The sequence below is a fragment of the Bombina bombina genome, chromosome 2 (assembly GCF_027579735.1).
Source record: "Bombina bombina isolate aBomBom1 chromosome 2, aBomBom1.pri, whole genome shotgun sequence".
NCBI classification, from domain to species: domain Eukaryota; kingdom Metazoa; phylum Chordata; class Amphibia; order Anura; family Bombinatoridae; genus Bombina; species Bombina bombina.
This window is the reverse complement of record NC_069500.1, coordinates 1,039,140,761-1,039,164,365: the sequence shown is the minus strand read 5'-3', so window position 1 is coordinate 1,039,164,365 and position 23,605 is coordinate 1,039,140,761. Positions and strand designations below refer to the sequence as shown.

Below are 23,605 nucleotides of genomic sequence, written 5' to 3'. Positions count from 1 at the left end.
AAGGAACTTTTTCCCAAATTCACCTTCCATCCGTGAGAATGCAGAAAAGACAACATCTCTGTGTTGGAGCTTGCTTGTTGAAAAGATGGCGCCTGAACTAGAATGTCGTCCAGATACAGCGCCACAGCAACACCCCTCAATCGGAGCACCGCCAGCAAAGCTCCCAGGACCTTTGAGAAAATCCTGGGCGCTGTTGCCAGACCGAATGGAAGAGCCACAAATTGAAAGTGCCTGTCTAGGAAAGAAAATCTCAGAAACTTGTGATGGTCCCTGTGGATGACAATATGCAGATACGCATCCTTCAGATCTACCATTGTCATGAACTGGCTCTCTTGAACTAAAGGAAGAATGGAATGAATAGTGTCCAAGTATGACGCACAACGCAAAATGAAATTTTTTGGCGCTAACAACATCCGGAAATGACACACTCGCGTCATTGCAGACACAACCTTGTGCAAGGAACCCGGTGTCAACTAAGACGCCGGAAATGACGAACTTGCGTCACCGGACATACCTTCGCGACAAAAAAATTCTTGCGCAAAGAATGACGCAATAAACATCAGCATTTTGCGCCTCGCGAGCCAAATTTTGCAAGCGAAAATAATGAAAAAGCAGTCAATTTGAAAAAAAGACAGAATCCAAGGTAAGAAAATTATTTTCCTAAATATGTTCTTTCCCCAAATATGAAACTGACAGACTGCAAAAGGAAATATACATAAACTTGACTCATGGCAAATATAAGTACAATACAAATATTTAGAACTTTATATTAATACATAAAGTGCCAAACCATAGCTGAGAGTGTCTTAAAGGGACACTGAAACCAATTTTTTTCTTTTGTGATTCAGATAGAGCATGCAAGTTTAAGCAACTTTCTAATTTACTCCTATTATCAATTTTTCTTTGTTCTCTTGCTATCTTTATTTGAAAAAGGCATCTAACCTTTTTGTTTAGTGGAAAGCACTTTTTTTTATTAGTGGATGAATTTATCCACCAATCAGTAAGAACAACCCAGGTTGTTCACCAAAAATGGGCCGGCATCTAAACTTACATTCTTGCATTTCAAATAAAGATTACAATAGAATGAAGAAAATTTAATAGGAGTAAATTAGAAAGTTGCTTAAATTGTCATGCTCTATCTGAATCACAAAACAAAATATTTGGGTTCAGTGTCCCTTTAAGTAATGAAAAAATGCTTAGCAAAAGAAACCCATCCACATAAAGCAGATAGCCAAACCAGTACTGAAACAGTTATCAGTAGATGTAAAAGGAAATAATGCCAACGCATGCGCAGAACGTCCAGCAATGTTGCGACGTCAAATGACGGCCGCCTAACGGCCAGACTTACTATTGGCCGATTCAAGAACGTGACTGGACCAAAAAAAACAAAAAACGGGCTGATTTGGAAACTATTAGAAATGGAGATAAAAAAGCTGATAACTCGGTAAATATATTAAAATAATGAAATTGATGAATTAAAGTACCTCTAATTTTATAAGTATTTACATTGCCAATAATCAAATCGTGCAAAGTTTACCTTCACTTTAAATAGGTTTGTGGTGCTGAATATAACCAAACAGCTCCTAATAACTGTGGGTTGAATATTCAATTGACTAATAAGGGTTAAAGCTTGGTCATGTGCTTTTCATGTGCTTTCCTGTGTGAATCCAATAATACATTTCAATGGCTTCACTATAACTATAAAGTCAAGAGTATCAATAGCATCTTGCCAATGATAAGACCAATTAGTTTGTTTTGTAAAATTCAGTCTGTGTGTGTCTAACATGCATAAAACAAGAGAACACAAATTAAATGTGTGCATTCAAGATATTTTCTATTAAACTTTCATGATTCCCATAGAACATGGAATTGTAAGCAGCTTTTCAATTCATTTCCATTATTAAAAAGTGCAGAATCTTTTTATACACCTTCTTAGGCACTGGCCCCTACTGAGTATGTGCAAAAATTCAGTGTATACGTATATGCAATTTGTGATGACTGTCACACGATGCAGGGTAAGGAAAATTGAACTGTCAGAAAAATATCTACTACTCATTTGAAATTCAAACTGTTTTACATTGTAATTTTATTATGCATGTGTTGATTATGCAATTCTACTGTGTTTAATCAGTCTTTAAATTATTTGACATATAGGCACTCACTTTTTTTCTTCTGTGCAGCAGCATGTGCATCACCGTGCCTTAAATCCTCTACAGGTTCATCCATCTTCATCTCAATATTCGCTTTACTTCGTTTGATAGTCTTCGGTTTCGTTTTCGTTTTCTCATTTCTCTTTTCTTTCTCGCTCTCTGTTTTATGAATTGGTTGACTAACAATAATGTGTTGGCACTGAAATTTAAAAAAGACTAAATTAATATCAGGGGTTTCATAATATGTACCACCTTTTATCATCTCATACCAAATACAAATCAAACCATCAATAATATACGATTGCGATTACATAAAACCAGTCAGAAATGACACAAAGGTATTGTGTCATCACTTCAGAATTACTATTAGAATAATAACGCCTAGATTTGGAGTTCTGCGTTAGCCTTAAAAAGCAGCGTTAAGGGGTCCTAACGCTGCTTTTTATCCAACGCTGGTATTACGAGTCAGGCAGGAAAGGGTCTACCGCTCACTTTATTTCCGCGACTCGAGGCTACCGCAAATCCACTTACGTCAATTGTGTATCCTATCTTTTCTATGGGATTTGCCTAACGCTGGTATTACGAGTCTTGGTTGAAGTGAGCGGTAGAGCCTCTACCGCCAAGACTCCAACTGCAAAAAAAAGTCAGTAGTTAAGAGCTTTATGGGCTAACGCCGGAACATAAAGCTCTTAACTACAGTGTTATAAAGTACACTAACGCCCATAAACTACCAATGAACCCCTAAACCGAGGCACCCCCACATCGCAAACCCTACCTACACTTATTAACCCCTAATATGCCGACCGGACATCGTTGCCACTATAATAAATGTATTAACCCCTAAACCGCCGCACTCCCGCCTCGCAAACACTATAATACATTTTAATAACCCCTAATCTGCCGTCCCTAACAGTGCCGCCACCTACCTACAATTATCAACCCCTAATCTCCCGCCCCCCAACGTCGCCGCTACTATAATAAAGTTATTAACCCCTAAACCTAAGTCTAACCCTAACCCCCCCTAACTTAAATATAATTTAAATTAAACGAACTAAATTTACTATCATTAAATAAATTATTCCTATTTAAAACTAAATACTTAACTATAAAATAAACCCCAATATAGCTACAATATAACTAATAGTTACATTGTAGCTATTTTAGGATTTATTTTTATTTTACAGGCAACTTTGTATTTATTTTAACTAGGTACAATAGCTATTAAATAGTTAATAACTATTTAATAGCTACCTAGTTAAAATAATTACAAAATTACCTGTAAAATAAATCCTAACCTAAGTTACAAATACACCTAACACTACACTATCAATAAATTAATTAAATAAATTACCTACAATTATGTAAACTAAAATACAATTAAATAAACTAAACTATAATACAAAAAAAACAAACAAACACTAAATTACAGAAAAAAAAAAAAAAAATTACAAGAAGTTTAAACTAATTACACCTAATCTAAACCCCCAATCAGATTGACCTTGCATTCTATTGGCTGATCGGAACAGCCAATAGAATGCGAGGTCAACCCGATAGGCTGATTGGATCAGCCGTCGGGAAATCGTCGGCCAGGATGGATGTTCCGCGTCAGAGGTCTTCAGGATGCTGCCGCTCCGGATGGATGAAGATAGAAGATTCCGCTTGGATGAAGACTTCAAATCGGATGGAAGACCTCTTCTGCCCCGCTTGGATGAAGAATTCGGCTCGGCTGGGTGAAGACGACTCAAGGTAGGGAGATCTTCAGGGGATTAGTGTTAGGTTTTTTTTAAGGGGGGTTTGGGTGGATTTTAGAGTAGGGGTATGTGGGTGGTGGGTTGTAATGTTGGGGGGGTATTGTATTTTTATTTACAGGTAAAAGAGCTGATTACTTTGGGGCAATGCACCGCAAAAAGCCCTTTTAAGGGCTGGTAAAAGAGCTGATTACTTTGTAATTTAAGATAGGGTAGGGCATTTTTTTTTTTTTTTTTTTTTATTAGGGGGTTTAGATTAGGTGTAATCAGTTTAAACTTCATGTAATTTTTTTTTATTTTCTGTAATTTAGTGTTTTTTTTTTATTATAGTTTAGTTTATTTAATTGTATTTTAGTTTAGCTAATTGTAGGTAATTAATTGATAGTGTAGTGTTAGGTGTATTTGTAACTTAGGTTAGGATTTATGTTACAGGTAATTTTGTACTTATTTTAACTAGGAGCTATTAAATAGTTAACTATTTAATAGCTATTGTAGCTAGTTAAAATAAATACAAAGTTGCCTGTAAAATAAATATAAATTCTAAAATAGCTACAATGTAACTATTAGTTATATTGTAGCTATATTAGGGTTTATTTTATAGGTAAGTATATAGTTTTAAATAGGAATAATTTATTTTAATGATAGTAAATTTAGTTTGTTTAATTTAAATTATATTTAAGTTAGGGGGGTGTTAGGGTTAGACTTAGGTTTAGGGGTTAATAACTATTATAGTAGCGGCGACGTTGGGGCGGGAGTTTAGGGGTTAATAATTGTAGGTAGGTGGCGGCTATGTTAGGGAGGGCAGATTAGGGGTTAATAAAATTTATTATAGTGTTTGCGAGGCGGGAGTGCGGCGGTTTAGGGGTTAATACATTTATTATAGTGGCGGCGATGTCCGGTCGGCAGATTAGGGGGTTAATAAGTGTAGGTAGGTGGCGGCGACGTTGGGGGGGGCAGATTAGGGGGTAATAAATATAATATAGGTGTCGGCGATGTTAGGGACAGCAGATTAGGGGTTCATAGCTATAATGTAGGTTGCGGCGGTGTCCGGAGCGGCAGATTAGGGGTTAATATAATGTAGGTGTCAGCGATAGCGGGGGCGGCAGATTAGGGGTTAATAAGTGTAAGTTTAGGGGTGTTTAGACTCTGGGTTCATGTTAGGGTGTTAGGTGTAGACTTAGAAAGTATTTCCCCATAGGAAACAATGGGGCTGCGTTAGGAGCTGAACGCTGCTTTTTTGCAGGTGTTAGGTTTTTTTTCCAGCCAACTCAGCTCCATTGTTTCCTATGGGGATATCGTGCACGAGCACGTTTTTCCAGCTTACTGCTACCGTAAGCAACGCTGGTATTGAGGGTTGAAGTGGAGCTAAATTTTCTCAACGCTTCCTTTTCTGAGGCTAACACAGCCATTCAGACAACACGTAATACCAGCGTTGGCTTACGGGTGCGCTGGAAAAAAAAGGCTTGTTAGCACCGCAGGTCTTTACCGACAAAACTCCAAATCTAGGCGTAAGTTTGGTAAGACCATATATACAATGTTATTTTAAGTGGTCTGCCAAGGACCTATTTAATAGACACACCACACCAGACTGATTCTAATGACCACCAGCTAAGATTTAAGCCAATATTAATTAAAAATAAAATAGATATTTTTTTCAATGTTTGTTGCACAAATCATCATTAAATCAACTTGTGTTCATAAATTATGCTGTTATTTTGGTTTAAAAACCCAGGTATACATAATAGAAAAATGTGACGTTATTGCAAAGTATTACACTGCAGCCACCCAACTTCAATAATGCCACCTGGCTGGCAACATTTTCTGTGGCGAACACAAATATGTATATGAAAAACATTAATGCATAGCAAAGCTTAAAGAAATAACAAAAATTATCTTAGGATTCAGAGTATAACATTTTAAAAAAAAGGTTTCCAGTTTACTTTTATCAAGTTTGCTTTTTTCACATGGTATTCTTTGTTGAAGAGATACTTAGGCAGGCATTTGGAGCACTATATGTCAGGAAATAGCGCTGCCATATAGTGCTCTTGCAAATGGATAACATCTTTGCAAAAACTGCTGCATATAGTGCTGAAGACACATGCAAGTTCCTGAGATTATGTCCCGACAGTTTAATAAAATATGCCAACAGAAAAAAAGACAAATTTGATAGCAGAAGCAAATAAGAATGTGTAAAATTGCATACTCATTACATTTTTCTTTAAGTTCAGTATTTGTACCAGACAATTCAATTCAGTAGTTGTAGTAGAACAAATTGTTTTAAAATATGAGAGTACAGTTTGGTTTAGGGTCTTATGAACAGGTTTCGTTAGTGATTTATTTAAAATTACTTTCAAAAATATTTTTGTATGGTTTACACATTTTCTTTTAGTGGCTAAGAGCATGAGAGAAAGCCAACGTCCTACCCACACTAGTTGCTGAGGTGAAGTAAAGAAATGCCAAATGGGTAACTTTTTCCCCCCAAAACAAAAACCTGCACTTTTTTTCCCCCCCTCACAGAAAATTAAATGTATGCTTACCTGATAAATGTATTTCTTTCTTGACACAGTAAGTCCACGGATCATCATAATTACTGTTGGGAATATCACTCCTGACCAGCAGGAGGAGGCAAAGAGCACCACAGCAAAGCTGTTAAATAGCACTCCCTTATCCACAACCCCCAGTCATTCGACCAAAGGGAAAGGAAGTAATATAAGGTGCAGAGGTGCCTGAGGTTTATGAAAAAATAAACTGAGTACAGGACTCACCGTGTCAAGAAAGAAACAAATTTATCAGGTAAGCATAAATTTAATTTTCTTTCTAATGACACGCGAGTCCACGGATCATCATAATTACTATTGGGAATCAATACTCAAGCTAGAGGACACAGATGATTAGGGAGGGACAAGACAGTTAGCCTAAACAGAAGGCACCACTGCTTGAAGAACCTGTCTCTCAAAAACAGCCTCAGCTGAAGCAAAAGAATCAAATTTGTAAAATTTAGAAAAAGTGTGTAAAGATGAAAGTGGCAGCCTTGCAAATCTGATCTACAGAAAAAACATTTTTGAAAGCCGAAGTAGAAGAACCCAAGTAGAAGAAACAGCCCTTGTGGAATGAGCCGAGATTTTCTCATATGCCAGCAGTCTCATATGCCAAGCAAATAACACTCCTCAACCAAAAAACAACAAATAAAGAAGAAGACTGGCGAAAAACCTTAGTCGCCTGCAAATAATATTTCAAAGCACGAACTACATCCAGATTGTGCAACAAATGTTCCTTATGAGAAGAAGGATAAGGACACAAAGAAGGAACAACAATTACTTGATTAATATTCTTATCAGAAACAACCTTGGGAAGAAAACCTAGGGCAGTACGAAGAACTATCTTATCAGAATGAAAAATAAGAAAAGGAGTCTCACATTGCAATGCAGAAAGTTCCGAAACTCTTCGAACCGAAGAGATAGCAACCAAAAACAAAACCTTCCAGGTTAACAACTTAATATCCAAAGAATGCATAGGCTCAAATGGAGCCTGTTGGAGAACTCTAAGAACTAAGACTCCAAGGAGGAGTCACAAACTTAAAAACATAGGCCGGATTCTAACCAAAGCCTGACAAAAAGACTGAACGTCTGGCACATCCGTCAGACATTTGTGCAACAAAATAGATAAAGCAGAAATCTGCCCCTTCAGGGTACTAGCAGATAAACCCTTCTCCAGACCCTCCTGGAGAAAAGACAAAATCCTAGGAATCTTGACACTACTTCAAGAATAGCCTCTGGATTCACACCAATACAGATATCTACGCCATATCTTATAATAGATCTTTCTAGTCACAGGCTTACGTGCCTGAATCATAGTCTCAATAACCGACTCAGAAAAACCACGCTTAGATAAAATCAAGCGGTCAATCTCCAAGCAGTCAACTTCAGAGAAACGAGATTTGGATGAAGGAAGGGCCCCTGAAGTAGAAGGCCCTTCCTTAACGGAAGACTCCAAGGTGGGGAGGATGACATCTCCACCAGATCTGCATACCAGATCCTGCGAGGCCACGCCGGTGCAATGAGAATCACCGACGCCCTTTCTTGTCTGATCCAAGCAATGACCCGAGGAAGAAGGGCAAACTGAGGAAACACGTAAGCCAGGCTGAACTTCCAAGGAACTGCTAGAGCATCTATCAGTACAGCCTGAAGATCCCTTGACCTCGATTCGTACTTTGGAAGCTTGGCATTGTGACGAGATGCCATAAGATCCAGCTCCGGTTAACTCCATCTGAGAATCAAACTGGAAAACACCTCCGGATGAAGTTCTGACTCCCCCGGATGAAAAAAAGACTGTCTGCTCAGAAAATCCGCTTCCCAATTGTCGACCCCTGGAATGTGGATCGCAGACAGACAGCAGTTGTGAGCTTCCGCCCACTGCATAATCTTGAAGACCTCTATCATGGCCAGGGAACTCCGAGTCCCTCCTTGATGACTGATGTAAGACACTGACAAAATGTTGTCCGACTGAAACCTGATAGACTGGGTTGAAGCTAACTGAGGCCATGCCAAAAGAGCATTGAAGATGGCCCTCAGCTCCAAGATATTTATGGGAAGAGACGATTCCTCCCGAGTCCACAGACCCTAAAGCCTTCAGCGAACCCCAGACATCTCCCCAACCCAGCAGACTGGCATCCGTGGTCACGATCACCCAGGTAGGCCTGCGAAAACAGGTTCGCTGAGAGAGAAGATCCTGAGCCAACCAACACGGAAGAGAAGCTCTTGCAGCTTGATCTAGAACAATCTGTGGAGACAGATCCATATAATCCCCTTTCCACTGTCGGAGCATGCATAACTGCAGAGGCCTGAGATGGAACCGAGCAATCTGAATGATGTCCATTACCGAAACCATCAGACCAATAACCTCCATACACTGGGCCACCGACGGCCGAGGAGAGGACTGAAGAGCAAGGCAAGAATTGAACATTTTTTATTTCCTTGTATCTGTCAAAAAAAATATCTTAATTTCTAGAGAATCTATAATGGTTACCAAGAATACCAATCTTGTAGCCGGAATCAAGGAACTTTTTCCTAAATTCACCTTCCAACTGTGGGAGCGCAGAAAAGACAACAACATCTCCGTGTGGGAGCTTGCTAGTGGAAAAGAATGTCGTCCAGATAAGGAGCTACAGCAACCCCCTGCAATCTGAGAACTGCCAGTAACGCACCCAGGACTTTTGAGAACACTCTGGGAGCTGTTGTAATACCCAAAGGAAGAGCCACAAACTGAAAATGCTTGTCTAGGAAAGCAAATCTCAGAAATGTGTGATGATCCTTGTGAATGGGAATATGTAGATATTCATCCTTCAGATCTACTGTAGTCATGAACTGACCCTCTTGAACCAGAGGAAGAATTGACCGAATAGTTTCCATCGTGAAAGACGGAACTCTGAGAAATTTGTTTACACAATTGAGATCTAGGATGGGTCTGAAAGTTCCCTCCTTTTTGGGAACGATTAATAGATTGGAATAAAACCCTAGTTCCTGCTCCTGAACTGGAACAGGAACGATCACTCCCATGTCGGAAAGATCCTGAACACAACTTAAAAATGCCTCTCTTTTAATCTGGTCTACAGATAACGTTGAAAGAAGAAACCTGCCCCTTTGAGGAAAATTTTTCCCTGGGACACAATATCTACCACCCAGGGATCTGGAACATCTCGAACCCAGGCTTGAGTGAAAAGTAAAAGCCTGTCCCCCACGCAATCCATTCCCGGATCGGGGGCAGACCTTTCATGCTGACTGAGTCAGCAGCAGGCTTTTTAGATTGCTTCCCCTTGCTCCAGGACTGATTGGACTTCCAAGAGGCCTTGGACTGACCCTTTTTGGAGGAGGAAGACTTACCAGAGAAGGAACGAAAATTACTCTGACAACCCTTCTGTTTATTTCTCTTATCCTGAGGGAGAGAATGCCCCTTCCCTCCCGTAATATCAGAAATAATCTCAGCCAAACCGGCCCAAACAGGGTTATACCCTTGTAAGGAATAGATAAAAGCTTAGATTTAGATGATACATCCGCAGACCAGGACTTTAACCATAAGGCCCTGCGTACCAGAACAGCAAAGCCAGAAATCTTTGCTCCCAACTTGATGACCTGTAAAGAAGCGTCTGCAATAAAAGAATTAGCCAATTTTAAAGCTTTAATTCTATCATGAATCTCATCCAGAGGAGTATCCTGCTGAATAGAATCAGACAACGCATCAAACCAATATGCAGCCGCACTGGTAACCATAGCAATACACACAGCAGGCTGCCATTGAAATCCCTGGTGAACATACATCTTTTTAAGTAAAGCCTCCAACTTCTTATCCATGTGATCCTTAAAGGAACAACTATCCTCAATAGGAATAGTGGTCCTCTTGGCCAAAGTTGAAATAGCTCCCTCTACCTTAGGAACAGTCTGCCAGGATTCCTTAATAGAGCCTGCAATAGGAAACATCTTCCTAAAAATTGGAGAAGGGGAAAAAGAAATTCCAGGTTTCTCCAATTCCCAAGAAATAATTTCTGAAACACGATCTGGGACAGGAAAAAATTCCGCCACATTAGGAACCTCAAAAAAACATAATTTATGTAAGAACTTACCTGATAAATTCATTTCTTTCATATTAGCAAGAGTCCATGAGCTAGTGACGTATGGGATATACATTCCTACCAGGAGGGGCAAAGTTTCCCAAACCTCAAAATGCCTATAAATACACCCCTCACCACACCCACAATTCAGTTTAACGAATAGCCAAGAAGTGGGGTGATAAAAAAGTGCGAAAGCATATAAAATAAGGAATTGGAATAATTGTGCTTTATACAAAATCATAACCACCACAAAAAAAGGGCGGGCCTCATGGACTCTTGCTAATATGAAAGAAATGAATTTATCAGGTAAGTTCTTACATAAATTATGTTTTCTTTCATGTAATTAGCAAGAGTCCATGAGCTAGTGACGTATGGGATAATGACTACCCAAGATGTGGATCTTTCCACACAAGAGTCACTAGAGAGGGAGGGATAAAATAAAGACAGCCAATTCCTGTTGAAAATAATCCACACCCAAAATAAAGTTTAACGAAAAACATAAGCAAAAGATTCAAACTGAAACCGCTGCCTGAAGTACTTTTCTACCAAAAACTGCTTCAGAAGAAGAAAATACATCAAAATGGTAGAATTTAGTAAAAGTATGCAAAGAGAACCAAGTTGCTGCTTTGCAGATCTGGTCAACCGAAGCTTCATTCCTAAACGCCCAGGAAGTAGAAACTGACCTAGTAGAATGAGCTGTAATTCTCTGAGGCGGAGTTTTACCCGACTCAACATAGGCAAGATGAATTAAAGATTTCAACCAAGATGCCAAAGAAATGGCAGAAGCTTTCTGGCCTTTTCTAGAACCGGAAAAGATAACAAATAGACTAGAAGTCTTACGAAAAGATTTCGTAGCTTCAACATAATATTTCAAAGCTCTAACAACATCCAAAGAATGCAACGATTTCTCCTTAGAATTCTTAGGATTAGGACATAATGAAGGAACCACAATTTCTCTACTAATGTTGTTAGAATTCACAACTTTAGGTAAAAATTCAAAAGAAGTTCGCAACACCGCCTTATCCTGATGAAAAATCAGAAAAGGAGACTCACAAGAAAGAGCAGATAATTCAGAAACTCTTCTGGCAGAAGAGATGGCCAAAAGGAACAAAACTTTCCAAGAAAGTAATTTAATGTCCAATGAATGCATAGGTTCAAACGGAGGAGCTTGAAGAGCTCCCAGAACCAAATTCAAACTCCAAGGAGGAGAAATTGACTTAATGACAGGTTTTATACGAACCAAAGCTTGTACAAAACAATGAATATCAGGAAGAATAGCAATCTTTCTGTGAAAAAGAACAGAAAGAGCAGAGATTTGTCCTTTCAAAGAACTTGCGGACAAACCCTTATCTAAACCATCCTGAAGAAACTGTAAAATTCTCGGTATTCTAAAAGAATGCCAGGAAAAATGATGAGAAAGACACCAAGAAATATAAGTCTTCCAGACTCTATAATATATCTCTCGAGATACAGATTTACGAGCCTGTAACATAGTATTAATCACAGAGTCAGAGAAACCTCTTTGACCAAGAATCAAGCGTTCAATCTCCATACCTTTAAATTTAAGGATTTCAGATCCTGATGGAAAAAAAGGACCTTGTGACAGAAGGTCTGGTCTTAACGGAAGAGTCCACGGTTGGCAAGAGGCCATCCGGACAAGATCCGCATACCAAAACCTGTGAGGCCATGCCGGAGCTACCAGCAGAACAAACGAGCATTCCTTCAGAATCTTGGAGATTACTCTTGGAAGAAGAACTAGAGGCGGAAAGATATAGGCAGGATGATACTTCCAAGGAAGTGATAATGCATCCACTGCCTCCGCCTGAGGATCCCGGGATCTGGACAGATACCTGGGAAGTTTCTTGTTTAGATGGGACGCCATCAGATCTATTTCTGGAAGTTCCCACATTTGAACAATCTGAAGAAATACCTCTGGGTGAAGAGACCATTCGCCCGGATGCAACGTTTGGCGACTGAGATAATCCGCTTCCCAATTGTCTACACCTGGGATATGAACCGCAGAGATTAGACAGGAGCTGGATTCCGCCCAAACCAAAATTCGAGATACTTCTTTCATAGCCAGAGGACTGTGAGTCCCTCCTTGATGATTGATGTATGCCACAGTTGTGACATTGTCTGTCTGAAAACAAATGAACGATTCTCTCTTCAGAAGAGGCCAAAACTGAAGAGCTCTGAAAATTGCACGGAGTTCCAAAATATTGATCGGTAATCTCACCTCCTGAGATTCCCAAACTCCTTGTGCCGTCAGAGATCCCCACACAGCTCCCCAACCTGTGAGACTTGCATCTGTTGAAATTACAGTCCAGGTCGGAAGCACAAAAGAAGCCCCCTGAATTAAACGATGGTGATCTGTCCACCATGTTAGAGAGTGTCGAACAATCAGTTTTAAAGATATTAATTGAGATATCTTCGTGTAATCCTTGCACCATTGCTTCAGCATACAGAGCTGAAGAGGTCGCATGTGAAAACGAGCAAAGGGGATCGCGTCCGATGCAGCAGTCATAAGACCTAGAATTTCCATGCATAAGGCTACCGAAGGGAATGATTGTGACTGAAGGTTTCGACAAGCTGCAATCAACTTTAGACGTCTCTTGTCTGTTAAAGACAGAGTCATGGACACTGAATCCATCTGGAAACCCAGAAAGGTTACCCTTGTCTGAGGAATCAAAGAACTTTTTGGTAAATTGATCCTCCAACCATGATCTTGAAGAAACAACACAAGTCGATTCGTATGAGATTCTGCTAAATGTAAAGACTGAGCAAGTACCAAGATATCGTCCAAATAAGGAAATACCACAATACCCTGTTCTCTGATTACAGACAGCAGGGCACCGAGAACCTTTGTAAAAATTCTTGGAGCTGTAGCTAGGCCAAACGGCAGAGCCACAAACTGGTAATGCTTGTCCAGAAACGAGAATCTCAGGAACTGATAATGATCTGGATGAATCGGAATATGCAGATATGCATCCTGTAAATCTATTGTGGACATATAATTCCCTTGCTGAACAAAAGGTAAGATAGTCCTTACAGTTACCATCTTGAATGTTGGTATCCTTACATAATGATTCAATATTTTTAGATCCAGAACTGGTCTGAAAGAATTCTCCTTCTTTGGTACAATGAAGAGATTTGAATAAAACCCCATCCCCTGTTCCAGAACTGGAACTGGCATAATTACTCCAGTCAACTCTAGATCTGAAACACATTTCAGAAATGCTTGAGCTTTTACTGGATTTACTGGGACACGGGAAAGAAAAAATCTCTTTGCAGGAGGTCTCAACTTGAAACCAATTCTGTACCCTTCTGAAACAATGCTCTGAATCCAAAGATTGTGAACAGAATTGATCCAAATTTCCTTGAAAAAACGTAACCTGCCCCCTACCAGCTGAGCTGGAATGAGGGCCGCACCTTCATGTGGACTTAGAAGCAGGCTTTGCCTTTCTAGCTGGCTTGGATTTATTCCAGACTGGAGATGGTCTCCAAACTGAAACTGCTCCTGAGGATGAAGGATCAGGCTTTCGTTCTTTGTTGAAACGAAAGGAACGAAAACGATTATTAGCCCTGTTTTTACCTTTAGATTTTTTATCCTGTGGTAAAAAAGTTCCTTTCCCACCAGTAACAGTTGAAATAATGGAATCCAACTGAGAACCAAATAATTTGTTACCCTGGAAAGAAATGGAAAGTAAAGTTGATTTAGAAGCCATATCAGCATTCCAAGTTTTAAGCCATAAAGCTCTTCTAGCTAAAATAGCTAGAGACATAAACCTGACATCAACTCTGATAATATCAAAAATGGCATCACAGATAAAATTATTAGCATGCTGAAGAAGAATAATAATATCATGAGAATCACGATGTGTTACTTGTTGCGCTAAAGTTTCCAACCAAAAAGTTGAAGCTGCAGCAACATCAGCCAAAGATATAGCAGGTCTAAGAAGATTACCTGAACACAGATAAGCTTTTCTTAGAAAGGATTCAATTTTCCTATCTAGAGGATCCTTAAACAAAGTACCATCTGACGTAGGAATAGTAGTACGTTTAGCAAGGGTAGAAATAGCCCCATCAACTTTAGGGATCTTGTCCCAAAATTCTAATCTGTCAGACGGCACAGGATATAATTGCTTAAAACGTTTAGAAGGAGTAAATGAATTACCCAAATTATCCCATTCTTTGGAAATTACTGCAGAAATAGCATTAGGAACAGGAAAAACTTCTGGAATAACCACAGGAGCTTTAAATACCTTATCTAAACGTTTAGAATTAGTATCAAGAGGACCAGAATCCTCTATTTCTAAAGCAATTAGTACTTCTTTAAGTAAAGAACGAATAAATTCCATTTTAAATAAATATGAAGATTTATCAGCATCAACCTCTGAGACAGAATCCTCTGAACCAGAGGAATCATCAGAATCAGAATGATGATGTTCATTTAAAAATTCATCTGTAGGGAGAGAAGTTTTAAAAGATTTTTTACGTTTACTAGAAGGAGAAATAACAGACATAGCCTTCTTTATGGATTCAGAAACAAAATCTCTTATATTATCAGGAACATTCTGCACCTTAGATGTTGAAGGAACTGCAACAGGCAATGGTACTTTACTAAAGGAAATATTATCTGCTTTAACAAGTTTGTTATGACAATCAATACAAACAACAGCTGGAGGAATAGCTACCAAAAGTTTACAGCAGATACACTTAGCTTTGGTAGATTCAGCACTTGACAGCGATTTTCCTGTAGTATCTTCTGACTCAGATGCAACGTGAGACATCTTGCAATATGTAAGAGAAAAAACAACATATATATAAAGCAAAATTGATCAAATTACTTAAATGACAGTTTCAGGAATGGGAAAAAATGCCAAAGAACAAGCTTCTAGCAACCAGAAGCAATAAAAAATGAGACTTAAATAATGTGGAGACAAAAGCGACGCCCATATTTTTTCGCGCCAAATAAGACGCCCACATTATTTGGCGCCTAAATGCTTTTTGGCGCCAAAAATGACGCCACATCCGGAACGCTGACATTTTTGGCGCAAAATAACGTCAAAAAATGACGCAACTTCCGGCGACACGTATGACGCCGGAAACGGAAATAGAATTTTTGCGCCAAAAAAGTCCGCGCCAAGAATGACGCAATAAAATGAAGCATTTTCAGCCCCCGCGAGCCTAACAGCCCACAGGGAAAAAGTCAAATTTTAAGGTAAGAAAAATGTTAAATTAAAATGCATTATCCCAAATATGAAACTGACTGTCTGAAAATAAGGAAAGTTGAACATTCTGAGTCAAGGCAAATAAATGTTTGAATACATATATTTAGAACTTTATAAACAAAGTGCCCAACCATAGCTAGGAGTGTCACAGAAAATAAGACTTACTTACCCCAGGACACTCATCTACATATAGCAGATAGCCAAACCAGTACTGAAACGAGAATCAGCAGAGGTAATGGTATATATAAGAGTATATCGTCGATCTGAAAAGGGAGGTAAGAGATGAATCTCTACGACCGATAACAGAGAACCTATGAAATAGACCCCGTAGAAGGAGATCACTGCATTCAAATAGGCAATACTCTCCTCACATCCCTCTGACATTCACTGCACGCTGAGAGGAAAACCGGGCTCCAACTTGCTGCGGAGCGCATATCAACGTAGAATCTAGCACAAACTTACTTCACCACCTCCATAGGAGGCAAAGTTTGTAAAACTGAATTGTGGGTGTGGTGAGGGGTGTATTTATAGGCATTTTGAGGTTTGGGAAACTTTGCCCCTCCTGGTAGGAATGTATATCCCATACGTCACTAGCTCATGGACTCTTGCTAATTACATGAAAGAAACATTAAGTTTACTAGCCTTCTTGGGAGTCACTATGACCGTCGAGTCAGAGTCATCCAAAGTAGCCAAAACCTCACTGAGTAACAAACAGAGGTGCTCCAGTTTAAATCTGAAAGAAACCACCTCAGAATCAGCAGAAGGAATTACACTATCGGAGTCTGAAATTTCCCCCTCAGACGCTACTGAAGTATCTTCCTCCTCAGACCTATGGGAAGAAACATTTGACATAACTGCAACAGAGTCAGAAACCTTAAACTTCCTTTTGTGCTTCCCCTGCAACACAGGAAAAGCAGACAAAGCCTCAGATACAGCAGAGGATATGTGAGTAGCCATATCCTGCAAAGAAAAAACCAACCTAAGATGAAACACAGGGCACTGCATGAGAAGAGGATAGAGATTGGGATGATAGGAGAGCTTGAACAGGAGACCCCTGAACAACATTCTGAATCAAAAAGCCTATCCCTGTAATATAATGTTCTCTCTATACATGAGGAACAGAAAGGGATAGGTGGCTCCACATTAGCATCTAGACATAAAGTGCAAGTAACATCTTGCAAGTCCTCTTGTTCTATCTTTAACACACAAAAAAAATGAACAAATAAAAAAATCAACAAAATGTAGCAGCAAAAGAATAACGTTTCTGTCACTTTAAGAATGTTACACAAACAAATTTCACCCAGAAAATAAATTCTAGACCCTAGCTGCACCTCTACAAGTCTTGTTGAGGTGCTTACCTGACCTCCCACGGACCAGAACAATACAAACATAGCCAAAGGCAATCCGGACTCCCGACTGTCAGCACCCGCTCTCCGTTCTGCCTACCACACACACCTGAACAGGAGCCGACAGCGCATCACTTCCTACACTCAGAAGTGAAAAAATTAAGAGCACGCACCGAAAAGGCTCCGCCCATCATGGTCATATACAACCACCTCCTGGCTGACAATCATTACAAACAGTCAACGGCAGGAACAGAAAGAATGTGACACGCTCCAACACAAGCCGTTATGTGGCACACCACTAGGCAGCACTTAGAAAAGCCCATTATAGAAACTGCACAAATAAGTGCTAAACAGGACTGATGCTAATAGAAAATAAATGAGCATACTCCAATAAAACGATCACTAGCCAAAATAAGGAGAGCTAAAAAGCACTCCTAACAGAGCCATCCTCTCAGTGCCCCACATAAAAAACAATTACTGCCATAATAAAAAACCTGCACATAAGAAGGATTGATATCCCAAATTAACCTCATAAGTGCCAAAACCTTTCTGACCCATCAGAAAAATAAAAGTAGCACTTACCTCCAACACAGTCTGCCCGGCAGCAGGGCAACTCAGGTTTGAAAGGCTTCCCTCCTAACATGTACCTGTGGATACAGAAAAAAAGACCAAGTAAACCTACAAAGTCTTTTACCAAAAGGGCAGCAAAAACAACCTGAGAGGCGCAGAGGGGATTATATCCCCTGAGTTCCCAAAAGCTTAAAAGCCACCACTGCTCTACTGGAGAGACTGAAGTGGACTACGAATAAACCCCAGAAAAGATCAGAACAAACCTGTTCTGCTTTAAAAATAAACTCTTGATTGAAAAATCAGACACCTAACTTTACCCCTCCTTGCAACTGATATAAGCAAAGAGAATAACTGGGGGTTGTGGGTAAGGGAGTGGTATTTAACAGCTTTGCTGTGGTGCTCTTTGCCTCCACCTGCTGGTCAGGAGTGATATACCCAATAGTAATTATGATGATCCGTGGACTCACCGTGTCATTAGAAAGAATTTTTTTTCTTCCTGGATCATGTAAGAAGTATGAATACGTTGAATTGCTACATTTTCTACTATTACCTGGAGTATATGCATCATCCTGGTTAATTACTGTGCCTAAATACAATAGTTCTGACCGCACGGTGGCTGTACACAGACGAACACCAATCCACAAATTTTAAAAAAGGCCAATCATTACTCACTTCTGATTTCATAAATGCAAAATAAAGAGAAAATTTTAAATCAAAGTAATATAGGATAGTAATTGCTCAAATATCTAGCAATCAATTACTTGCAAATGCATACCACACTTACATTAACTGAATTTAAAGCTTTATTTTTATGTAAACTTATAAATGGCAAGGAATTTTAACACAAATACTCACATTATGGTTTGCAGTTTCACTGGGTGTTGGCCATTTTGCGATGTCACTAAATTCACCAGCCTATAGAGAACACAACCACAGGTATACATTTATTCAATTACAGGGCAAAGGGGGGGGGGGGGAGGTAATTAAAGTATATTGCAAAGCTGCATAATACATTTATATTACAATCTGATGGTCTTTACTGTAACTTTAATAGGAAACTTACCCCCCCTCTCCAAATATGCTGCATATAACCATAACTAGAAAAATGGCACAAACACCATACCCATGAGTACTTCTTAATGCAAGAAATAATCTGTACTATGTTTTTTTGTGGTGCAGTGATAACGGATATTTGAAAGCATTAAATCTCCAGATTGTTGACTGAAATGTCTAAGAATTTGCCTATAAAGGATTGAAAACTTTATTTGAAACTTAGGAGACATACAGAATATTAGTGGGTCAAGAAAATAGTGTGACCACAGAAAAGTAAAATCTGAGGAGCCGTGGCCCCAGGATCTGTCAAGCTCAGCTGTCCAATAAAAGTCAAACATGGGAGGGAAACATCAGACTTCAATGTTGCAATGAATACTACAAATATAATACAATAATCAAATATATCACTAAATTATCGTGAGGGTCACATTTGTTTTATATTAATTGGAGCTAAAGTAATATGAAGTAATATATAAAGGAAAGAAATCAAACTGAAAAAGTGTACCTTTTTTGGCATAGGTTTCCCCGCTTTTATCACTTTTGTAGAAACTTGCAGACCTAAAATAAATATAACAGGAAAGAAAAACTATTAAAAGATATTCTAAAAGTTTATATAAATGTATCTTTGTTTATATTTTTCTTTTTAAAGCTGTCCAGTGTGCATGAAGCGAACATGGTGTTTTCTGGGGTCACAGTCAGTGAAACCTAATTGGGTTTCTGCATCCAGCAATCACCTGTTATGGTCAAATACAAAATTATTGTTTGATAAAAAAAAAACAAAAAAAAACACAGGTATATAGACTGCACTGAAGCACCTTTAGAAACTAAGAGCTCACTACTATTTCTACAAATTATTTAGTTTGTAATAAGCAAAAAGGTGTAATTTAATTCAGGTAATTTTTGAAAATGTAATAACCCCTGGCGCCAGGGACTTTGCCCAACACAGAAGTGCACGCTGTGGTCCCCCCTTTCAACTTAGGTAGCGGAGACTGCATCTGTGGGCAGATGTCATCTGCCTTCATATGTGAGAACTGTCCGTGCTCCCTTGCCATATGAAGCAAGATTGCAGATTGTTACATAGAAGACACTGTGTCATGCTCTGTAACTATCCTCTGTTGGTGCTGGTGGGAGGGAACGAGGGAGGGCCAGGGTTCCCTACACTATGGGAAAAAAAAATAACTCAGGGGAGAGGGAGGGATAGGGCCCTACACTATGGAACAATATCAGCTGGAGGGCGGACTATACACTACAGAAAACTGATCACGTAGGGGGAGGGTGGCCCTACATTACAGAAAAAAACAAATCTAGAATTAAACAAAAAAGTAGTAATTTGTTACTGGCTGACTGACTGGCAGTAACAAATATAGCAGGAAGCAGTTGGAGAACTGTTGGAGGGAGGGGGGGGGGGGGGGAGAGATCAAGGAGGTGGAAGGGATTTTAAAAAAAAAACATAATTTATGCTTACCTGATAAATTTATTTCTCTTGTAGTGTATCCAGTCCACGGATCATCCATTACTTATGGGATATTCTCCTTCCCAACAGGAAGTTGCAAGAGGATCACCCACAGCAGAGCTGCTATATAGCTCCTCCCCTAACTGCCATATCCAGTCATTCGACCGAAATGAACAGAGAAAGGAGAAACCATAGGGTGCAGTGGTGACTGTAGTTTAATTAAATTTTAGACCTGCCTTAAAATGACAGGGTGGGCCGTGGACTGGATACACTACAAGAGAAATAAATTTATCAGGTAAGCATAAATTATGTTTTCTCTTGTTAAGTGTATCCAGTCCACGGATCATCCATTACTTATGGGATACCAATACCAAAGCTAAAGTACACGGATGATGGGAGGGACAAGGCAGGGATTAAGTGGAAGGAACCACTGCCTGAAGAACCTTTCTCCCAAAAACAGCCTCCGAAGAAGCAAAAGTATCAAATTTGTAAAATTTTGAAAAAGTGTGAAGCGAAGACCAAGTCGCGACCTTGCAAATCTGTTCAACAGAGGCCTCATTTTTAAAGGCCCAGGTGGAAGCCACAGCTCTAGTAGAATGAGCTGTAATTCTTTCAGGGGGCTGCTGTCCAGCAGTCTCATAGACTAGGCGTATAATACTCCGAAGCCAAAAGGAAAGAGAGGTTGCCGAAGCTTTTTGACCTCTCCTCTGTCCAGAATAAACGACAAACAGGGAAGATGTTTGACGAAAATCTTTAGTAGCTTGTAAGTAAAACTTCAAGGCACGGACTACGTCCAGATTATGTAAAAGACGTTCCTTCTTTGAAGAAGGATTAGGACACAATGATGGAACAACAATCTCTTGATTGATATTCTTGTTAGAAACCACCTTAGGTAAAAACCCAGGTTTGGTACGCAGAACTACCTTACCTGCATGAAAAATCAGATAAGGAGAATCACATTGTAAGGCAGATAGCTCAGAGACTCTCCGAGCCGAGGAAATAGCCATCAAAAACAGGACTTTCCAAGATAAAAGCTTAATATCAATGGAATGAAGGGGTTCAAACGGAACTCCTTGAAGAACTTTAAGAACCAAGTTTAAGCTCCATGGGGGAGCAACAGGTTTAAACACAGGCTTAATTCTAACCAAAGCCTGACAAAATGCCTGGACGTCTGTAACTTCTGCCAGACGCTTGTGCAAAAGAATAGACAGAGCAGAAATCTGTCCCTTTAAGGAACTAGCTGATAATCCTTTGTCCAAACCCTCTTGGAGAAAGGACAATATCCTAGGAATCCTAACCTTACTCCATGAGTAATTCTTGGATTCACACCAGTAAAGATATGTACGCCATATCTTGTGATAGATTTTCCTGGTAACAGGCTTTCGTGCCTGTATTAAGGTATCAATGACTGACTCGGAGAAGCCACGCTTTGATAGAATCAAGCGTTCAATCTCCATGCAGTCAGTCTCAGATAAATTAGATTTGGATGATTGAAAGGACCTTGTATTAGAAGGTCCTGTCTTAGAGGCAGAGTCCATGGTGGAAAGGATGACATGTCCACTAGGTCTGCATACCAGGTCCTGCGTGGCCTCGCAGGCGCTATTAGAATCACTGATGCTCTCTCCTGTTTGATTTTGGCAATCAGTCGAGGGAGCAGAGGAAACGGTGGAAACACCTAAGCCAGGTTGAAGAACCAAGGCGCTGCTAGAGCATCTATCAGCATCGCTTCTGGGTCCCTGGACCTGGATCCGTAACAAGGAAGCTTGGCGTTCTGGCGAGACGCCATGAGATCCAACTCTGGTTTGCCCCAACGATGAATCAACTGAGCAAACACCTCCGGATGGAGTTCCCACTCCCCCGGGTGAAAAGTCTGACGACTTAGAAAATCCGCCTCCCAGTTCTCCACGCCTGGGATATGGATTGCTGACAGGTGGCAAGAGTGAGTCTCTGCCCAGCAAATTATTTTTGAGACTTCTAACATCGCTAGGGAACTCCTGGTTCCCCCTTGATGAATGATGTAAGCCACAGTCGTGATATTGTCCGACTGAAATCTGATGAACCTCAGTGTTGCTAACTGAGGCCAAGCCAGAAGAGCATTGAATATTGCTCTTAACTCCAGAATATTTATCGGAAGGAGTTTCTCCTCCTGAGTCCACGATCCCTGTGCCTTCAGGGAGTTCCAGACTGCACCCCAACCTAGAAGGCTGGCATCTGTTGTTACAATTGTCCAATCTGGCCTGCGAAAGGTCATACCCTCGGACAGGTGGACCCGAGACAACCACCAGAGAAGAGAATCTCTGGTCTCTTGATCCAGATTTAGCAGAGGGGACAAATCTGTGTAATCCCCATTCCACTGACTTAGCATGCATAATTGCAGCGGTCTGAGATGTAGGCGCGCAAATGGCACTATGTCCATTGCCGCTACCATTAAGCCAATCACCTCCATACACTGAGCCACCAAAGGGCGCGGAATGGAATGAAGAATACGGCAAGCATTTAGAAGCTTTGATAACCTGGACTCCGTCAGGTAAACTTTCATCTCTACAGAATCTATAAGAGTCCCTAAGAAGGAGACTCTTGTGAGTGGGGATAGAGAACTCTTTTCCTCGTTCACTTTCCACCCGTGCGATCTCAGAAATGCCAGAACTATCTCTGTATGAGACTTGGCAATTTGAAAGCTTGACACCTGTATCAGGATGTCGTCTAGATACGGAGCCACCGCTATGCCTCGCGGTCTTAGAACCGCCAGAAGTGAGCCCAGAACCTTTGTAAAGATTCTCGGGGCTGTAGCCAACCCGAAGGGAAGAGCTACAAATTGGTAATGCCTATCTAGAAAGGCAAACCTTAGGAGCCGATGATGATCTTTGTGAATCGTTATGTGAAGGTAGGCATCCTTTAAGTCCACTGTGGTCATGTACTGACCCTCTTGGATCATGGGTAGGATGGTCAGAATAGTTTCCATTTTGAAAGATGGAACTCTGAGGAATTTGTTTAAGATCTTTAGATCCAAAATTGGTCTGAAGGTTCCCTCTTTTTTGGGAACCACAAACAGATTTGAATAAAAACCCTGTCCTTGTTCCATCCGCGGAACTGGATGAATCACTCCCATTACTAGGAGGTCTTGCACACAGCGTAGGAATGCCTCTTTCTTTATCTGATTTGCAGATAACCTTGAAAGATGAAATCTCCCTTGTGGAGGGGAAGCTTTGAAGTCCAGAAGATATCCCTGAGATATGATCTCCAACGCCCAGGGATCCTGAACATCTCTTGCCCACGCCTGGGTGAAGAGAAAAAGTCTGCCCCCTACTAGATCCGGCGCCGGATAGGGGGCCGTTCCTTCATGCTGTCTTAGAGGCAGCAGCAGGCTTTCTGGCCTGCTTGCCTTTGTTCCAGGACTGGTTAGGTTTCCAGGCCTGCTTAGATTGAGCAAAAGTTCCCTCTTGTCTTGAA

The 23,605-nt window shown here is 40.2% G+C and overlaps 1 protein-coding gene across 4 annotated transcripts in view; it reads right to left on the bottom strand.

Moving 5' to 3' along the window:
* LARP1B (La ribonucleoprotein 1B) overlaps positions 1–23,605 on the bottom strand; it is a 224,771-nt gene that overhangs the window by 142,976 nt on the left and 58,190 nt on the right. For all 4 annotated transcript variants that reach the window (XM_053703651.1, XM_053703653.1, XM_053703652.1 and 1 more), the window contains 3 exons: positions 19,208–19,260; positions 18,505–18,564; positions 2,163–2,349 (listed from right to left, as the gene is read on the bottom strand). In XM_053703651.1, the coding sequence (XP_053559626.1) occupies positions 2,163–2,349; positions 18,505–18,564; positions 19,208–19,260 (300 nt within the window). The remainder of the gene's footprint in view (positions 1–2,162; positions 2,350–18,504; positions 18,565–19,207; positions 19,261–23,605) is intronic.